This window comes from Gracilinanus agilis, chromosome 4, assembly GCF_016433145.1.
Source record: "Gracilinanus agilis isolate LMUSP501 chromosome 4, AgileGrace, whole genome shotgun sequence".
In the NCBI taxonomy this organism is placed as follows: Eukaryota; Metazoa; Chordata; class Mammalia; order Didelphimorphia; family Didelphidae; genus Gracilinanus; species Gracilinanus agilis.
Window position 1 is genome coordinate 501,484,491 of NC_058133.1, and position 16,500 is coordinate 501,500,990.

At 47.1% G+C, this 16,500-nt stretch overlaps 2 protein-coding genes and 1 non-coding gene across 3 annotated transcripts; 1 reads left to right on the forward strand and 2 right to left on the reverse strand.

The window, feature by feature from the left end:
* Positions 1 to 2,143: 2,143 nt before the first annotated feature.
* BUD23 (BUD23 rRNA methyltransferase and ribosome maturation factor) lies at positions 2,144 to 14,547 on the reverse strand. The gene is made up of 12 exons (XM_044673094.1): positions 14,420 to 14,547; positions 14,293 to 14,330; positions 9,968 to 10,063; positions 9,796 to 9,878; positions 9,601 to 9,697; positions 8,069 to 8,165; positions 7,887 to 7,937; positions 5,608 to 5,693; positions 5,340 to 5,385; positions 4,771 to 4,832; positions 3,590 to 3,679; positions 2,144 to 3,129 (listed from the first exon to the last, which is right to left on the reverse strand). The coding sequence occupies exons 1-12, from the start codon at positions 14,465 to 14,467 to the stop codon at positions 3,075 to 3,077; spliced, it is 849 nt and encodes a 282-aa protein (XP_044529029.1). The 5' UTR covers positions 14,468 to 14,547; the 3' UTR covers positions 2,144 to 3,074.
* Positions 4,053 to 4,182, reverse strand: LOC123248262. The gene has a single exon (XR_006506330.1).
* Positions 14,470 to 16,079, forward strand: DNAJC30 (DnaJ heat shock protein family (Hsp40) member C30). The gene has a single exon (XM_044673095.1). It carries the CDS (start codon positions 14,556 to 14,558, stop codon positions 15,351 to 15,353), a length of 798 nt encoding a protein of 265 aa, XP_044529030.1. The 5' UTR covers positions 14,470 to 14,555; the 3' UTR covers positions 15,354 to 16,079.
* The last annotated feature ends 421 nt before the right edge of the window (positions 16,080 to 16,500 follow it).

Sequence of the window (16,500 nt, forward strand, 5' to 3'; positions counted from 1 at the left end):
AGAAGGTCCAGAACATCCAGATCCACCCCAAGGGGCAATCCTTCCTCCTGCACCTCTCCCCGAGGGCCCCCCTGGAGGTCCTGTGATGGGGGGAGGGAGCAGCCTCCAGCACCCTCGTCTCATCCTTTGCTGTGGCCGCCCTCCACCCTTGGGGATGGGGTCCCTGAGCCCCGTGTAGTTGCATGTACCAGGCATGCTCCTGGAAACCGACAAGTTCTCTGTCACTGTCACCCCCCTTCCCTTGCTTCATGTGCCTTGTGCCATGTTTGTCGGGGTGTCTCATCGACGCAGTATTCAGCAGCCAGCAGGGAGGGCCTCTCCTCCCCACTGTTTGGGACTTTGGTTGAAGTTTTAAAACAAAATCCCCACTTCAAGCCCCCCAGCTTTTCTCCCTCCTCTCGGCCCCCCTCTTTCCGTGAGTGCCCGGGTAGTTCTTGGGTGCATCCGTCCTTCCCCGGGTGGTGTATGTGTGCATGGTGTCCCTGCCACCCCGAGGCTTGCTCCAGCCCAGTGACCGTGACCACCGTCCTGTGCTGCCTTCTTTCTACAACCGCTGCCCTCCCCATCTCCTCTCCCTTCTCACCAAAGCTCTTGGTGCAACCAGCTGCCCATTTTGTGAAATTTTTATGTAGAATAAACATTTGTATCTGTACCAGGTGGCCGGCTGCTGTTACCTTATTCTCTTAGCCACCGAAACAATCCAGATCTCCGGGACAACCGTCAGGAAACTTGCTTAGAAAAAAAGCTGGGTTCAATGTACAGACTGACCACTGAACACAGCAGCCAGATAAGTTAGGCATCAGTACCAGCGTCTCTGGGCAGCCAGGTGGCAAAATGGAGAGGGCCAGGCCTAGAGTCAGGTCTCATCTTCCCGAGTTTAAATCTGGCTTCACGTATTAGCTGTGTAGCCCTGAGCAAGTCATGTCACCCTTTTTTGCTTTAGTTTCCTCATCTGTCAAATGAGCTAGAGAAGGAAATGGCAAACTGCTCTAGTATCTCTGCCAAGAAAACTCCAGCTGAGAACACAGCCGTCCTCTGATCCTTTTCCCTGAGCTATTTCTGTGATCTGGTATCAGTGAACTGAATCCTGGGAGAGGGGCAGAGTGGGCTGGAGAATCACTGAAAGGTAGTGTGGCCCTTGACTGAGGACAGAGGAGCAAACCCAGACCAGAGCAAGCTTGACTTGACAAAGGACACAAACACATCTCTAGTCCAAAAGGCAATGGTCCGGAGAAATGACTTGACCAAGGTCACACTACTACCCAGGCCTTATCTCTCCAATCTTTAAGGGTAGCACCATCCTTCCAATCTTAATGATATCCTTGTCCCCACTAATATCCAACCACGGCCTAGTCCTGCCCATTCTATTTCCACAATATTTTTCTTCCTTGAGTCACCTCTCCCCCAGATTATTACAATACCTTCCTAATTGGTTCCCCTCATCATTTCCTCCCCACTCTGACGCCTAAACTGATATTCCTGGAACACTGGTCTGTCTCCCCTGCACGGGTTCTGTGTTTGTCCCTTGATTTTTGCTTTCACCTCTTAAGACCAGGGGAGCCTCCCCATCTGAGCCAGACAGCGGTCACTGCAAATGGCACCATCCATATCCCCTTGTGAGCTAACACTAATAAATCAGGGAACATTCCACATACTTTTGTACTCAACCCATTAACCAATTACTGCACTGAGAGACCCAGCATGGCGCTAGGCTAACACCTTGCTCGGCACCCTGGAACCCTAGTGGAGAAAGCATCTCTAACATGTCAGAGATGGGACCTTTCCCGGGCAAAAGGAATTCAAAGGGCAAGAGAGAAAGGCTGATCAAGACTCCATCTCATTTTTAAATTCCAATTCTCAGAGCTCTCATGACAACAGCCATTGTGAAGACCCCCATTTAACGTTATTTTCCCCAAAATGCATCCAAGAGAACAGAAGCTCTCCCAGGAAGACCCCACCATTTCTCATCTTGTTTTTGCTTTCTTATCCTGACACAGGGCACAGCTGAACCTTGCTCCTTACTCCTTTCCCTGACACCCGGATTGTTAAAATAGTTCAAGTCAATAGGAGTGTTCTCACAGGTAAAGAGGGATGGGCTCCTGCATGCCACCACCCACGAGGAGTCCTAAACATGAGCCCCAAGTTGTCCACACACATTATTCTTTTATTATAATGCATAATGCCCCCACTACTACCCACTACCAGCTGCAAAGGGACATGGCCCATCTTTGTTCCCCAGGCTGAAGTGAGTGCACCAAGGAGGTCAGCTTGGCTTTTAACTGCGTCCCTTACCAAGTCCTCCTCCCTTTTCTCCTGCTGCTGCTGACCAAGAAGCAGGAACCACGCAGGGCAGTCTCTACTGACCAGCTACGGAAACGTGGATGAGTCACATCCTGTCTGTGGGCTGCAGTCTCATCTACAAATGAGGACTCTGAGGGTCCTTCCAGCTCTCCATCTCAAAGCCTGGAATTCCATGCCTAGCTCAAGTCAATCTCCTAGCACTGGCCTGGGCAGCTTGCCACCCCTGCCTACACCTTAAGTTGACTTTCAAGACTATTTCACTTTGGCCAAGTTTTACTTTATTCAAAAGATGAAACACTCTTCAGTCTTTTTTTTTTTTGGAGGGACCTTCCCATTACCAAATCCTCCTTGATGCCTATAATGCCATTTCACTGCTGGGCAAGCTCTTCTGAACAGAAAGCCAAGACTCGTGTGACCCTGAGAACAGGCAGGCTGGTGGCTGGCCTCAGGTGCCTTCTGAGGCCATAGACCAAGCCCTAAGCCCGAGGCCTCCAGCCTCACTGGTCCATTTTGAGGAATCTGGGATTAGAATGACCAACTGCTGGTGGATCCCTCAGGAGAGCCAAGTGAAGGCACAAAGGGAGCCCTGCTCTGTGGCCACAGGAGCCAACAGACAGCTCTGACCTGCTCTCCTGGGAGATGAATTACCCAGCAGCAGTAACAGGTCAGGCTACACCTAAGGCTGGATTGTGGCAGACAAACAGGAAACAAGCCGGAGCTGCCCAAGCAGCAGAGGGAGCTCTGGGCCAGCTCCAAAGGGCAGGAGCTGATGCTCAAAAGTGGGGTCTCCGCTTGCGGCCAGTGTAACGTGTATCAGCTCGGACCTCCCTACAAGAAAGATGGAATGAGGCCATCAGAAGGGAAGTGAAAAAGAGAAGAGCCACAGGATGCATTAAAAGCAACACCTCAGAGATAATCTCAAACAACAGATCATGACCAATAAACCAGAGCACACAATAAGGCCCAGGTTACAGATCCAGGCTACCTACTGATCCAGACAAGAACAAAATTCCCCATCATTCCCTAGGTTAGCCCCCATTCTGCTGCCAGTGGGGCTCTGTAGTTATGACCAATGAGAGGGAACAACAGCAAATGCTGGGGGAGAGAGGTGGACAGTCTCCCCAAATATCCCACATGGTCTCAGAGCATTTTAAGATCCACCTCCATTAAAGAGAAGGAAAACCATTAGATTCTGCCCTGGGATGGGGCTTTTTCCAGACTCCCTTTCTTAGCTCTGAGCATATAACATGGATAAGTGGTGGTCCAGGGGTTCCCTCCAAGCACTCACTTGCCCTGCCGCCGCCGCCGTTCCTTCTTCTCAAGGATCCAGTCACGGCTCTTCTTCACAGACTTGCCTTTTGTCGTCTTAAAGCGGATCCTATGTAAGGAAAAGGATTGCTGCCATGGGAAAGGAGCTAACCAGGGGCATCTGAGCTGGCAAAGTAACATTGCCACCTGCCTGTCCTTCTGGCCTACAATCAATACTAAGTATTGGTTCTCAAACAGAAAAGTGGCAAAAGACTAGGAAATAGGGATTGAGTGACTTGCCCAGGATCACAGGGCTAGGAAGTGTCTAAGGCCATATTTGAACCCAGATCCTCCTATCTCTAGGCCTGGCTCTCTACCACTGAGCCACCTAGCTACCCCTGTGGTGCTATTTTGCTTTGACCAAGTCCCTTTGTCATACCATAGCTCCCACACTAGCCTGTAGCACCCCAGCCTCTCTCCAATCAGTATTCAGTCAATGGCTCAAGTGTCTGAGGCAGGAAAACGTGGCAGCCTTAGCTGAGGGCAACCCCGACGACAATCCTCCAGAATGCTTTTGGTCTCTTGCCCTGGCTGTGGAGGGAAAGCATCCAACAGCCCCATGGGTGAGAGACACTCAAGAAGGGAGCAACCTGAATCTGTGCCCACACTTAGCGAGGGCCAGAACTGTTTGGGGAACAGGTGGTACAATCAAGGTTCATCCCAGAAAACCCCTCGTTCCCCTCACTTGTTCCAAGTCTTTTCTCTCATTTTTTTCTTTCCTCACTTGGGCCTGTTACATTCAGCCCTTATTAATTCTTCTCATTATGTCTCACCAGAAAAGACCTTAGAAGGCTTTAAGTAAAGTCTGCTTCACCTTAGCCATGTAAGCTGCCATGTAAACATGTGAATGGAAACACAGAACGTGCCCAACTATGCCAATAAACAGCAGTTATCCCCACTGGGAAGCTGCAGGTACTGAGGGCAGTTAAAATGCCCCACTCCACCCCCACCTCCCAAAACTGAGTGCCTTGATGACTTTTACTAGCTTTTTAACCCAACCTCTCTGTTAAAGCTCCCTGCCCCAGACCAAGGGTTCCCTCCACCCTACTCAGGGTTTTAGTCTGTGCAAAACCCCATTCCTCCTCCCTGGGCATTTACCAAATCTAAGAGTCAGGCTGAAAGATCACGTCAGGAACTAGGCTGGGCCAAAAGTTTCTTTACCTTTCATTAGAAAACTTGGACTCTCTCATTTCTTGTGAATCTCCACACTCGGTGCCCAGGCCCTGCATGAAGAGTCAGTGAGAAATTAGTGAATGCACCATGCTAGGAAGGATGCTGGGCTGGAAGCATGTACACCAAACAAAACACTGCCACTTGCCACCCAATACTCCCCACGTACCGCCCACCTCTAGGCCTGCTTCTGTGACTATCTGTGTTGCTTCTGTCACATACACACACACACACACACACACACACACACACACACACACACACACACACACACACACACACACAGAGTTTCTGAGATGTGAGTATTCTGGGCACCAGAACTAAACCAAGAAATGTGACTTCTTTAGGACAACTAGAGCCAAGCCTAATGCAACCAAATATAAGGTCTCTCCTTCAGGAACCCAAACTTTAAAGGAGCAAGACTAGGTTCAGGCCAGGATGGACACTGTACATTCAGCAAGGTATCCTTCCCCAACTTCCAAGCTAGAACCCTGTCCCCTTCTTTAGAGAATAAATGGGGCAATTCTCCATGTACTCTCGACCAGTAAACCCTTCCTTACCTTGGGCAACACTCCTGAAGGGCCAGAAAACAGACAGAGGAAAAACCTGAAGAAAAAGCACATGATGGAAGCCAAGCATGAAGAAATAGGTGCTCTCATCTTCCCATAAACTCACAAGACATTTATCCAGTTAGGAGCAAGGAAGGTGACACTGCCCCCAAACCAAGGGCCTCTACAAGTGAATGCCGGCACCAGGCCCACCCACATTCTTTTCTGCTTGTCTCTCAAGTCTCCTACCCCAAGGAAAGTACACCAACCCCGGACTCACTTCTTAGCTTTAGCACTGTTGGGGAAGTCCACCACCATGCCTCCAGTGAAACCAGCCTTCATTGCCTGGGCTGTAATCAGCTCCAACTGAGGGCAGAGAAAGGCACAGGGGATTCAGCTTAAGAAGTGCATGGGTACAAGTGGCTCTCTCTTAAAGCCAGAGAGGCCCACCAGTGATGCCCCTGAACAGCTCCAAATATGAGCAATAAGAACAAAGAAGTGGCTCAAATCTGGCCTCAGACACTTCCCAGCTGTGTGACCCTGGGCAAGTCACTTGACCCCCATTGCCCACCCTTACCACTCTTCCTTCTAGGAGCCAATACACAGAAGTTAAGGGTTTAAAAAAAAAAAAAAAAGAACAAAGAAGTGTAGAACCCCAAAGTTATGACACAGAAATTAAGCAACCACAAGCAAACAAGCTAGGGACTCCCCAATCAGGAAGGCTCCCAGAAACCCCCAGTCACTAACAATAGGGTGTTCATTAGGACACAATGTAACTAGACTCCCAAATGGCTTATGTACACTCTGCATTTAGCATAAAAACCCACGCTTCCCTCCCCACGGGGTCCTAACTCTGAGTTAGCATTAACGTTCCTATTGCTTATTGCATTGTGGGCGTGGACTCATCCCTGCTACGGGGATCTGAACTGGGCATAACAGAAGAGAGGCAAGATTGCTTCCCCAAGCTGTGCTCACAGCCCAGAGCCCTGGAGGAGTCATGGAACAGGAATGACAGTTCAGACCAAGGAGCTGTTTTATCCTGTACATTTGTATCTCCTGCCCTGAGTTCAGTGTCTGGCACATAAAAGCTTGCCTGCTTAACTCAGATGTGGACCATGTTACCACAGACAGATCTCAGAACCTGAAAGTGACTCCAGCAACTCCTTAAGGCTACCAGCTGCAGAACAGTTATCAGCCTGCATTGGCAGAAGGAGTTGGCATTTCCTCAGCAAGAATTTCCTATACCAGGAAAATCCTAATTCTAGACCAAAAAAAAAAAAAAAAAAAAAAAAACAGCCTGTTACTCCAAGAGCTCCTCCTGAGGCTCAGAAGAGCTGCCCATGGTCTGAAGCCTGTGGTTCGGACATCCTCCCTTAACAGTGATATCAAACCTTTCTATTCTACAATAAGTAATTTAATTCCACAACCCACCATGATGAAAAAGACCTGAAGTTTCCTCTCTCCTTTAAAAGACACCTTTAGGAAAGGGCGCTCTGAAATAATACCCAGTCATAAAACTGTATGCCTTTTGACCTAGGAATGCCACCGGTGGCTCTATTTCCCAAGGAGAGCAGGGGAAAAGGAAAGGTCTCTATCTGTTCCAAAAATTTATAGTAGCTCTCTCTGTGGTGTCAAAGAACTGGAAAGGGAGGGAACGTTAACAATTGTGGAATGGTTGAATAAGCTGTGACATATGACTGTGATGTAATACCACAGCACTATAAGAAAACCTAGGAGGACATACATAAAATTATGAAAATGAAAATGATTAGAACCAAGAGAATATTCTATATAGCTACAGAATTAAAGCTGGAAGAATAACTTGTGGAAGTCCACCTCCAGAGAAAGAGCAGATTATCAGAGAAGGCCATAGTTTCAAGTATACTTGATTTTTCTTGACAAATGATGCCTTCTCTGGGGTGGTGAGGGGAGGGAGGGAGATACCCTGGAATCTTCATGTAACCAACAAGTAGATAAATTAATAAAATTCTCAAAAATAAAGACAGACATCTTTTGGGTCTACTTCCCTTCTAGAGAAGGACGTTCTATGACTGAACCCCAATGTGGACTCTGGAGTAGAGGCCAATGTCTTATCTGACACAGATTATACAGAAATCCACAACTGCCTAGAAGGGTGGGAGAGAGAAGTTTTTCCTTCTTCTCACCAATTAGCATAGACATTGGCGGAGAGAGGTGCCTACACTTCCCTAACCCTAATCTTAACACCATAATCCAAAATTTAGGCTTAATGATTTAGATGAAATTTCCTAATCCTTAGACCAGAGGTTCTCAACTATTTTTGTGCCATGGACCCTATAAAGACTATGGGCCACTTCACAGAATAACGAGTGGGCTTTTCTGTTTTGTTCTTTTTTTAAAGTGTATAAAACACATAGGATTAGTTAAAATAAAGATGATGTGATATGAAAGGTATTCCCATTTAGGTACATGTTGGAAGAGATGAGCCTTGAGGTCCCTTCCCTTCCAATTCTTAAATGCCATTAGTCCCCTAGTTTGGATCCTGACTCAACAGCTTGGCCACATTATAGACAGACTCACCTGCTCAGCATTCTCTGGATACAGCTGTAGAACTGCTCGAGCTCCTCGGGCCTGAAGGAGAATGGAAACTGTTGGTTTCTGGCCAGGCCCCAGTTACCATCTGAAGCAACAGAGAAGGCTGTCTGGGACCACTGGAGGACCCAATGGTCATCTACAAAAAGTCATGGAGATCTTGTACTCACCAGAGCAGAATAAAGTGATGAAAAAAAGCAGTACAAGCGCTTGGCAGGGTTGTGTGTCTTCTGGTCAGCATTACAGAGCCACTGCACAGCAGAAATGCTTAAGAAAGGGTTCAAGACCTTTTAAGGAACAAAGTCAAGGCCGGGCAGGCCCACCCCCCACTTCTATCTTGAAGATTCCACTATCTCCTCATGTTGCCACCCCAACCCCAAGGGAGCTAGCTCTCAATTCTTCTCTCTCCATCTCTGCCTCTTCTTTTTGTCTCTGGCTGCCTTTTCCCATTCCCCATCCCAGCTCCCTTAAAAACTTTCACTTTCTATCTCAATATCAATTCTAAGAAGAGTGGAAAGGGTGGGCAATTAGGGTTAAGTGACTTGCCTAGGGTCACACAGCTAGGAAGTATCAGAGGTTAGATTTGAACCGAGGTTCTCCCAACTCTAGACCTCGCACTCCTATCCACTGTGCTATTTGCCCTATGTCTTTCCTTGAAACCAAGTATATTATCTCAGCACTCTGACTTCCTCTCATCTTGGACTCATTCTATTTCTATCATTTAAACCAAGAACATCCAAAAAGGTCATTGATACCTTCCTGTAGGCCCACCAAGATATATTTTATCATCCTCTACTCGAGTCAATCCTTCTGCAATAAAGTGATTCAAAGCTGCTCAAACTGCTTTTCCTTCAAGGTCCTCTGCCTGCCTGTCTTTGTTAAAATTGCCTTTGTGTTTCTCCAGCTGAGTCAAAAATCAAGGTCAGACAAAGGTGCACTTGGGCTTTGAAATAAACATCTCTCTTCCAGTCTTTCTCTAAAAAGTCCTCCCTAATGGAGAGGAATGATTCAGCATTCTCCTCCAAGACCTACCTTGGAAATTTCCTCCTGAGGGCAGGTAGGTGGCACAGTAGACAGAGCACCAGGTCTGGAGTCAGGAGGTCCCAGGTTCAAATCTGGCCTCAGACACTTCCTACCTGTGTGAATCTGGGCAAGTCACTTAACTCCACTGTCTAGCCTTTGCCATTCTCCTGTCTTAGAAGTGATACTAATAATATAAGAATTTTGAAAGAAAAACAAAAAAACTTCCACCCCAGATTTCTCCCCATTTCATAATCCAACTCAAGATGAAAGAAATGAGGTACTCATTCAGCTCATGTTCATCAATCTATATTTTTGCCCCTCTTCACATTTGTACCCACCTCCCAAAAATCACCCCACCCAAACATTAAATAGGACACATTTATTCATCTGTCCTTTCTAGAAGGTAAGCTCTAAAAGGAACTGCATTCTTGAGATTCTGCTAACACAGCACCACTAACACTCTAAGCGTAGCATCAAATATAGGTAGGTGTGGGATCTCTTTGAGGATCAAGCAAGTGACCAGCCTAAGGTCACACAGCTAATGTGTGTCAGAGAGAAGAGTCTAGGTCTTCCTGACCCCAGGTCCATAGCTCTATCCACTGTACACTCAAATTAACTGCCAACAACACTCTTCCACATAAACCCTGCCTCCAGCATTTACATGGGTGACACATCTTACCTAATACAACCATCAAAAGACCCAGGCCTGAAGGGGATGCCCTGACCCATGTCTCCCTGAAGCAGGTCTCCTTCCACTTCTCTATCCACAGCCACATCTGTTTATTCAGAGATGATCATGTTAGAGGAGACAGGCTAATATATCCAGCTGCTTTTTTCAGACAAACGCATGCAATCCCTAAAAAACCTCACTTACCCAGCATAGAAGAACTAATGTCAATGCCCACCCAGTAGTGCCCCTGCTCTGAAATGAAGTCACCGCTGAGCCCAGAACCACAGCTGAAAGGCAAAATCAGGCAAGATATCAGGGAGTGGACAACAGCAATGAGGACACCATGTGACATTTCAAAAAGTACCTGACATCTTACCCAACATCTAACAAGAAGCAGGGCTGGTCCTCAGGCAGATTGAGAAGTTCCACGGCCCGTTCTGACATCTGTGTCTGAATTTCAATCATCCGTGAGCTGGAAAGGGAGACACAGGGCAAGAAGTAAGAAGTGAACATGTCTTCTGATTAATACTGCTCGTGGACATTTTTTGGGCAGAAATCAAGAAAAAGAAAAGGAAAAAAAGCCAGCCAGACCAAGATTATATTCTCTCTCCTTACCTTCTGTCTTAGTGTCTTATTATCAATACTGTGTACTGGATCCAAGACAGAAGAATGGTAAGGGCTAATCAATGGGGGTTAAGTGACCTGCCCAGGGTCAGAGTTAGGAAGTGTCTGAGGCCAAATATGAACCCAGGACCTCCTGTCTCTAGGCCTGGCTCTCTATCCACTGAGACACCTAGCTGCCTCCTCATAAACCTATTCTTAAGGTTCTATAAGTTTTTAAAACATTGTGCTACCCCATATTCTTCATTCTGGGAACAAAGATGGTAATAGTACTAACAGATGAATGTACCTTGACTTTTAAAATTTTTTTTCTTTTGTTTTGTTTTCTTTAGTCTTAGGGACTGAAAAAAATGTAGTGATCCCTAAATATGTAGTCCTTATCTTTCTTCTTCTGTCTAGCCTTTCCTGTAGAATATTTCCACCTGGATATTTTGTAGATATCTCAAGTTCAACTTGTTCAAAATAGAACTCATTCATTATCCCTGCTTCCTTCTCCTTTTCCCATTTACTCCTTGTCCAAACTTCCTAATTTCTTTTGAGGATGCCATCATTTTCCAACTCACCTGAGTATTATGCTTATCCTTTTGTTCTCTTTTATCAGCCATTTCTGACCAGTTGCCAAATTTTGTTTGCTCTACCTCCATAAAACCTTTCATATCCACTCTCTTGTCTCCACCTCTACAGACATTACCATCATTCAGGCCCTCATCACCTCTCATAAAAACTATTTAAATAACTTTGTAATTGGTATCTCTGTTTTTAGTTTCTTCCCTCTGAAACCCAACCTCCACACAGCTACCAAAATAATCTTTTGAAAGCAAATGTTTGACCATATCACTTCTCTATTTAAGAAGTCTTAGTGGCTCCCCATTAACTGTAGGTTAAAATGCAGACTCTTCAGCTTGGCATTTAAATAAGACCTTAACTATCAGCCTCCAGGATACCTGTTCAGGCTAATTTCATATCACCACTTTTCACATACTCTCAAGTTCCAGCCAAATTGATGTGTGCATACTGTTCTCTGACCTCAGAATTTTAGTTCCTACTTTTTCCTCTTTGTATAGGATTCTCTTGAGGCCTGAAATTCTTTTTTTTTCCCCACCACCATCTCTTAGAATACTTATACATATGTTGCCCCAAGTCCTAGGGGAAAACTAAACCAAAACAAAAACAAAAGCCTTTTCTTCATCCCTCTATTTCTCCATATTTTGTACCTTCTCAAATTATCTTATATTTTGTTTTTGTAATTTACAATCTCATGTCTCCTCCTTGTCCTAATAGAATTGAAGTACATGGAAGGAAGGAACTTTATATTTAATCATTTTAACTTTCAATCTCCAGCATGTAACACAGTGATTTAAATAATGGAATTATTTAGAAAATGCCAGTTGAATGAATAAATGAGTGAATGAGCCAACTAATTAACAATTTTTACTGTTTTGTTTATAATTCTCTATCCTATAACCCAGGCAGTTCATTTGTGACATGGCTCGTCAGTATTAGGACATCCATCCATGGGACAGAGTAGGGGGGGTTTGACTTCATTAGTCAACCAATCAAATAAACCAAAACAATGGAATGAGGCAGTAACACATGGATGGGGATTTTAACGATCATGATCAAAATACTCTTTTGTGAGTTAAACCCAGAAACTTTTCCAGAGGAACTTTAGGAATAAATATAACCAAAAGGCGGAGCAGAACCAGGGCTTGCTCGCACACATTTAGCAGCTTGAGGGTCAATGGCAAGTCTTGAATTCCATTTTTCACAGACATCTACAATAAAGCCCCAGAGCTTCAGTCAATAATTCAAGTACCCAAAGCCCCTTCCAGGTTTTCTCACATCACTTTGCTGATCTAAGCTCATCACTTTAATATACTGATTGTGGTAGGAACTTTTCTTATGGGTTTTTTTTTTTCATGCCTAATATGATAGTCAAGAAAACATTTGGCACTATAATTTTAGCAATAATTCTTAAGAGCTACATTTTTTGATTTGAAACTACAAATTCTCCTTTTAGATGGCCAGTCATCTGGAGATACAGTGATTCCTTACCTATTGAGGGAGTTACATTCCAAAGACCTCCAGGATAGGTGAAAATCCATGAAGTAGTGGTGTCATATTTATTTTATTATATATATTTAAGGCTTTATAAATCCTTCCCACTCTCCTTTTTCACACTCTTATTAACCTACAGTCACTGAGCTAATCAACACCCAAGATAAATAACACAGTGCTATGGTTGGTTGCCTTTCATTCCATTAGCCAACAATGTGCCGAGATAACTGTAACTCTATGACACAGAATTATATATATNATAAACAGCACCTGCAGGGTTCTCTTTACACTGTTTTTCTGTTTCTTCTCATAGGCCCCTTCCTCCTCTGCTCTTTTTTTCTTTAAAACCCTTACCTTCCATCTTAGAATTAATTCTGTGTACCGGTTCCAAGGCAAAAGAGTGATATGGGCTAGGCAATGGGTGTTAAGTGACTTGCCCAGAGTCACACAGCTAGGAAGCGTCTGAGGTTAGATCCTACTCTGTTCTAGGCATGCACTTGCCACCTAAGGGTGAACTTCTGCTCTGCCCACTCTTCAGCACCCAGATCAAGTCCCAATTCCCCTGCAAAATCATTATGCCAGGGATAAACAACTGTTCCCCTTTCAAGCCCTCCATTCACTTTTGGTCTGACCTATTTATCTAGCACCTAGTGTTTAAAAACTGAAGAAATAACACTGCATCTGGAATAACAAGATCTGTTTCCAAACGCTAAGGCTTTTATTGCTCTCTTTGTAACTTAGTAGTCTTTCTATAGAGTCTGTATCTTTCTCTTTAAGAGGAGATTAAACCAGTGAATGAAATCAAATGTGTAGGACATGTAAAAGAGAGTGGCATCTTTTTCTTTTATTACTACTTTTGTAAATACTTGCCTTCTATCTTAGAATCAATACTGTGTATTGGTTCCAAGACAGAAGAGTGGTAAGGGTGGGCAATGGGGGTTAAGTGACTTGCCCAGGATCACACAGCTAGGAAGAAGCATCTGAGGTCACATTTGAACCCAGGACCTCCCATTTCTAGGCCTGGTTCTCTATCCACTGAGTCACCTAACTGATCTCTAACATCTTTTTCATTGGAATCCCCCATCCCAATTTCTCAGCTCAAGGTTCAACATGGCCATGTACCGATCGCATAATGGGTTCCTGAAAAGGTCTCCAATAGTTCTAAATCCTATGATGCCAAGCATATGCTCACCCTCTTTTTTGCAACATACAATTTATTTTCAGGACAGATGTTAAACTAAGTACTATTACCTGTAAGGCCTTGTTCAAAGCTGAGTGAAACCAGGGTCTCTCATGCTCTCCCACCTCTCCTAAGGCAAGAATTAGAGCTTTACCCCCATAGTTACAGACCGGGAGTTCACTAAGTGTTTACTGTGACAGGAAAAGTTCAGAACTCCGTGAACATGATTAAAAGGATAGAATGGGGGCAGTGAGATTACTCAGTAGATTTAGAGTCAGGCTTGGAGATGGAAGGTCCTGGTTTCAACAGGTATTAAACACTTCGTATCTATGTGACCTTGGGCAAGTCACTTCACCACCACTGCCTCACCCTTACTGATCTTCTGCCTTGAAACCAGTATGAAAAGTACTATAAGAGTTGTTTTTACCTCAATAATAAAAAAAAGGCTGAGAAAGGATTAATGAGATCACAATTTAGAGTGGAAAGGAGTCTTTTTAACTGATGGGGGGCACTGAGACCCAAGACAGTGATGTCATATGGGCTCTTCCTCTCCTGGTGCTTCCACCCTGGTGGTCCCAAGAGGCCCCATAACGGAATGAAGCTGAGACCCCACTCCGCTCTAACCTTCCGTCTCAGTCGCTGCAGCCCTCTCCTGACGTTTGTTGTCACTATTAGTGATGCGAAAGACCACAACGGATGCCGGACCCGTTTTACCCTCCGAAGCCCATCGAGGGAGGTCTCAGGGTTAGCCCTATTTTAGAGGACGCTGAGGCAGGTGCTGGCTCGGCCCACTCCTCTGTTCCTCCCTCCCCCCACCCCCCACCCCCAGGACCCGTCCTCACTTGTGCGTGTACTTCCGGGCCTCGTCTTCGTTGTAAAACTGCAAGGGAAAGAGAAAGAGAAAAGGCACCGGTGAGAGGGCGGGCGGGGCCGGCGGGGCTGCGGCTCGCGGGGGCGGGAGGACCTCACCAGCTCAGGGGGCCCGCGGTGCTCGGGCCTTTTCCCACGACACGCCATGGCTGCACTCTGGGATTCTTCTCAGCGTGGAAGTCACGACGTCTAAGGGGCGCCGCCACTCGCGTCCAACCACCTCCTAGACGCCTATATGACGTCATCTCCCCTCGCGCCCCGGCCCCTCCCCTTCTTGCTTCCGGTCTTCCTCTTCTCCGCTATTGGCACCGACGAGGGCTCGTCCGGTCCTCTGCCCCGTCTCATTGGCCGGACCTGTGGCCTCGCCCCTCAAATGATGGCGGCCCCGGTCTGCCGCCGGTGGTCGCAGCTGCTCTGGACCGCAGGGCGGAAGGAAGCCCGGGCCAGCTCCGCCGGCGGCGGCGGCGGCTCCTGGACCGGAAAGAACGAGGCAAGCGGCGGCTCGTCCCGGTACTCACGCACGGCGTTGTACGACTTGCTGGACGTCCCGGTCACGGCCACGCAGGCGCAAATCAAGGCGGCCTACTACCGGCAAAGTTTCCTCTATCACCCCGACCGCAACGCAGGTAGCCCTGCGGCAGCGGAGCGTTTTACGCGCATCAGCCAGGCCTACGTGGTGCTGAGTAGCGCCTCGCTGCGCCGCCAGTACGACCGCGGCCTGCTGGGTGCCGAGCACGCGCACGCCGTTGCGCGCGCGCCCACGCAGTCTCCCAGGCCCGCGCCCCCACGCGCCTCCTCCTCTGCCACGCGCGCACGCCCGATGCCTGGGGGCCAGCACATGTTCGATTTCGACGCCTTCTACCGCGCTCACTATGGGGAGCAGCTAATGCGGGAGCAGCGCCAGCGGGCCCAGCGTGAAGCCATGCGCAAGAAACAGGAGGAGCGGGCCCGCTCAGGGCCACGCTGGGACGAGAGTGTATTTGTGGGCCTGCTGGTGCTAGTGGGCTTCCTAGCCATAGTGCACTTAAAGTAGCCTAGAGCCTGGCCCTGACCTTGACCTTGGCCCCCGCTGGGAGGGAGGGGAAGGAGGGGGATGGCAGGGGCTCCCCAGGTTCGGCAGCCTGCCTCAGGGGCTCACCAGATCCTGTAGGCACTTTGGAGCCCCGCCCTCAGCCATGTGCCTGCCTCAGCCTTGTCCCCAAGTATCATCTCTGCAAAATGTCACCCAAGGGAAAAGCCAAATGAACCACATCTGACAAATCCAAGGGCCTTTGTCGTTGTTATCCGTCTGGAGAACCCTGGGGAAGCAGGGAAGGGTCAGCTGTTCTGAGAAGATGGTAAAATGGGTAAGGTGGGACTTGTGGGAAGGTCAAATCCTGCCTCCAAAAGTTGGCTCCTTGGAGACCCTGAGCAGCTCACTCATACCTTTCCCTCCCCTGGAAAATGGGAGGAATGAACTCAATGGCCTCTAAGGCCCCTTTGAAATAAGATTTCCTCATTGGTGTCTCCAATCCAACCTCCACCTCCCATCCCTGTTTTCTGGGTGGCTCTGTGGCTTGGCACAAAGGACTTAAACACATCTCCTCTGAACAGTGCCTCGATGAAAGCAGATGGCCAAACTAGATGACCTCTTAAGGTCCATTCTGTTTCAGAGATCTGTGGGATTCAAAGCAGGGCTTTTCTTGAAGTGGATGGTGCCAATGGAGTCAACTTTGCCTTTTCTCCACACTAGTTTAACATAATAAAAAGTATTCCTGAACACTGACTATACATATAATTAATGCTGTGCAGTCTATCCTCACTCCTGGAGAAATGGCGCAAAACTCAGATCCCATGAGAAGGTGGAGGAGTTATAGGAGAAAATCCTGTTGGAACAGGGAAAGGATATACTGTGTACCACTCCCCAAAAAATACCTCTATGAGAAGTGGCTGCCAATTTTAACAAGTATGTCAAATGGTTCCTCTTTCCTGGTAAGATTTTATGTTGGAGGGAGGTGTGGAAAATGGCAGAGCTCTCAAAGGATTGAGAGCCAGGACTAAAGACAGGAGGTCCTGGGTTCAAATCTAGCCTTGGGGCAGCTAGGTGGCTCAGTGGGTTGAGAGCCAGGCCCAGAGATGGGATGTCCTGGTCTCAAATCTGGCCTCAGACACTTCCATGGGCAAATCACATGACCCCCCCG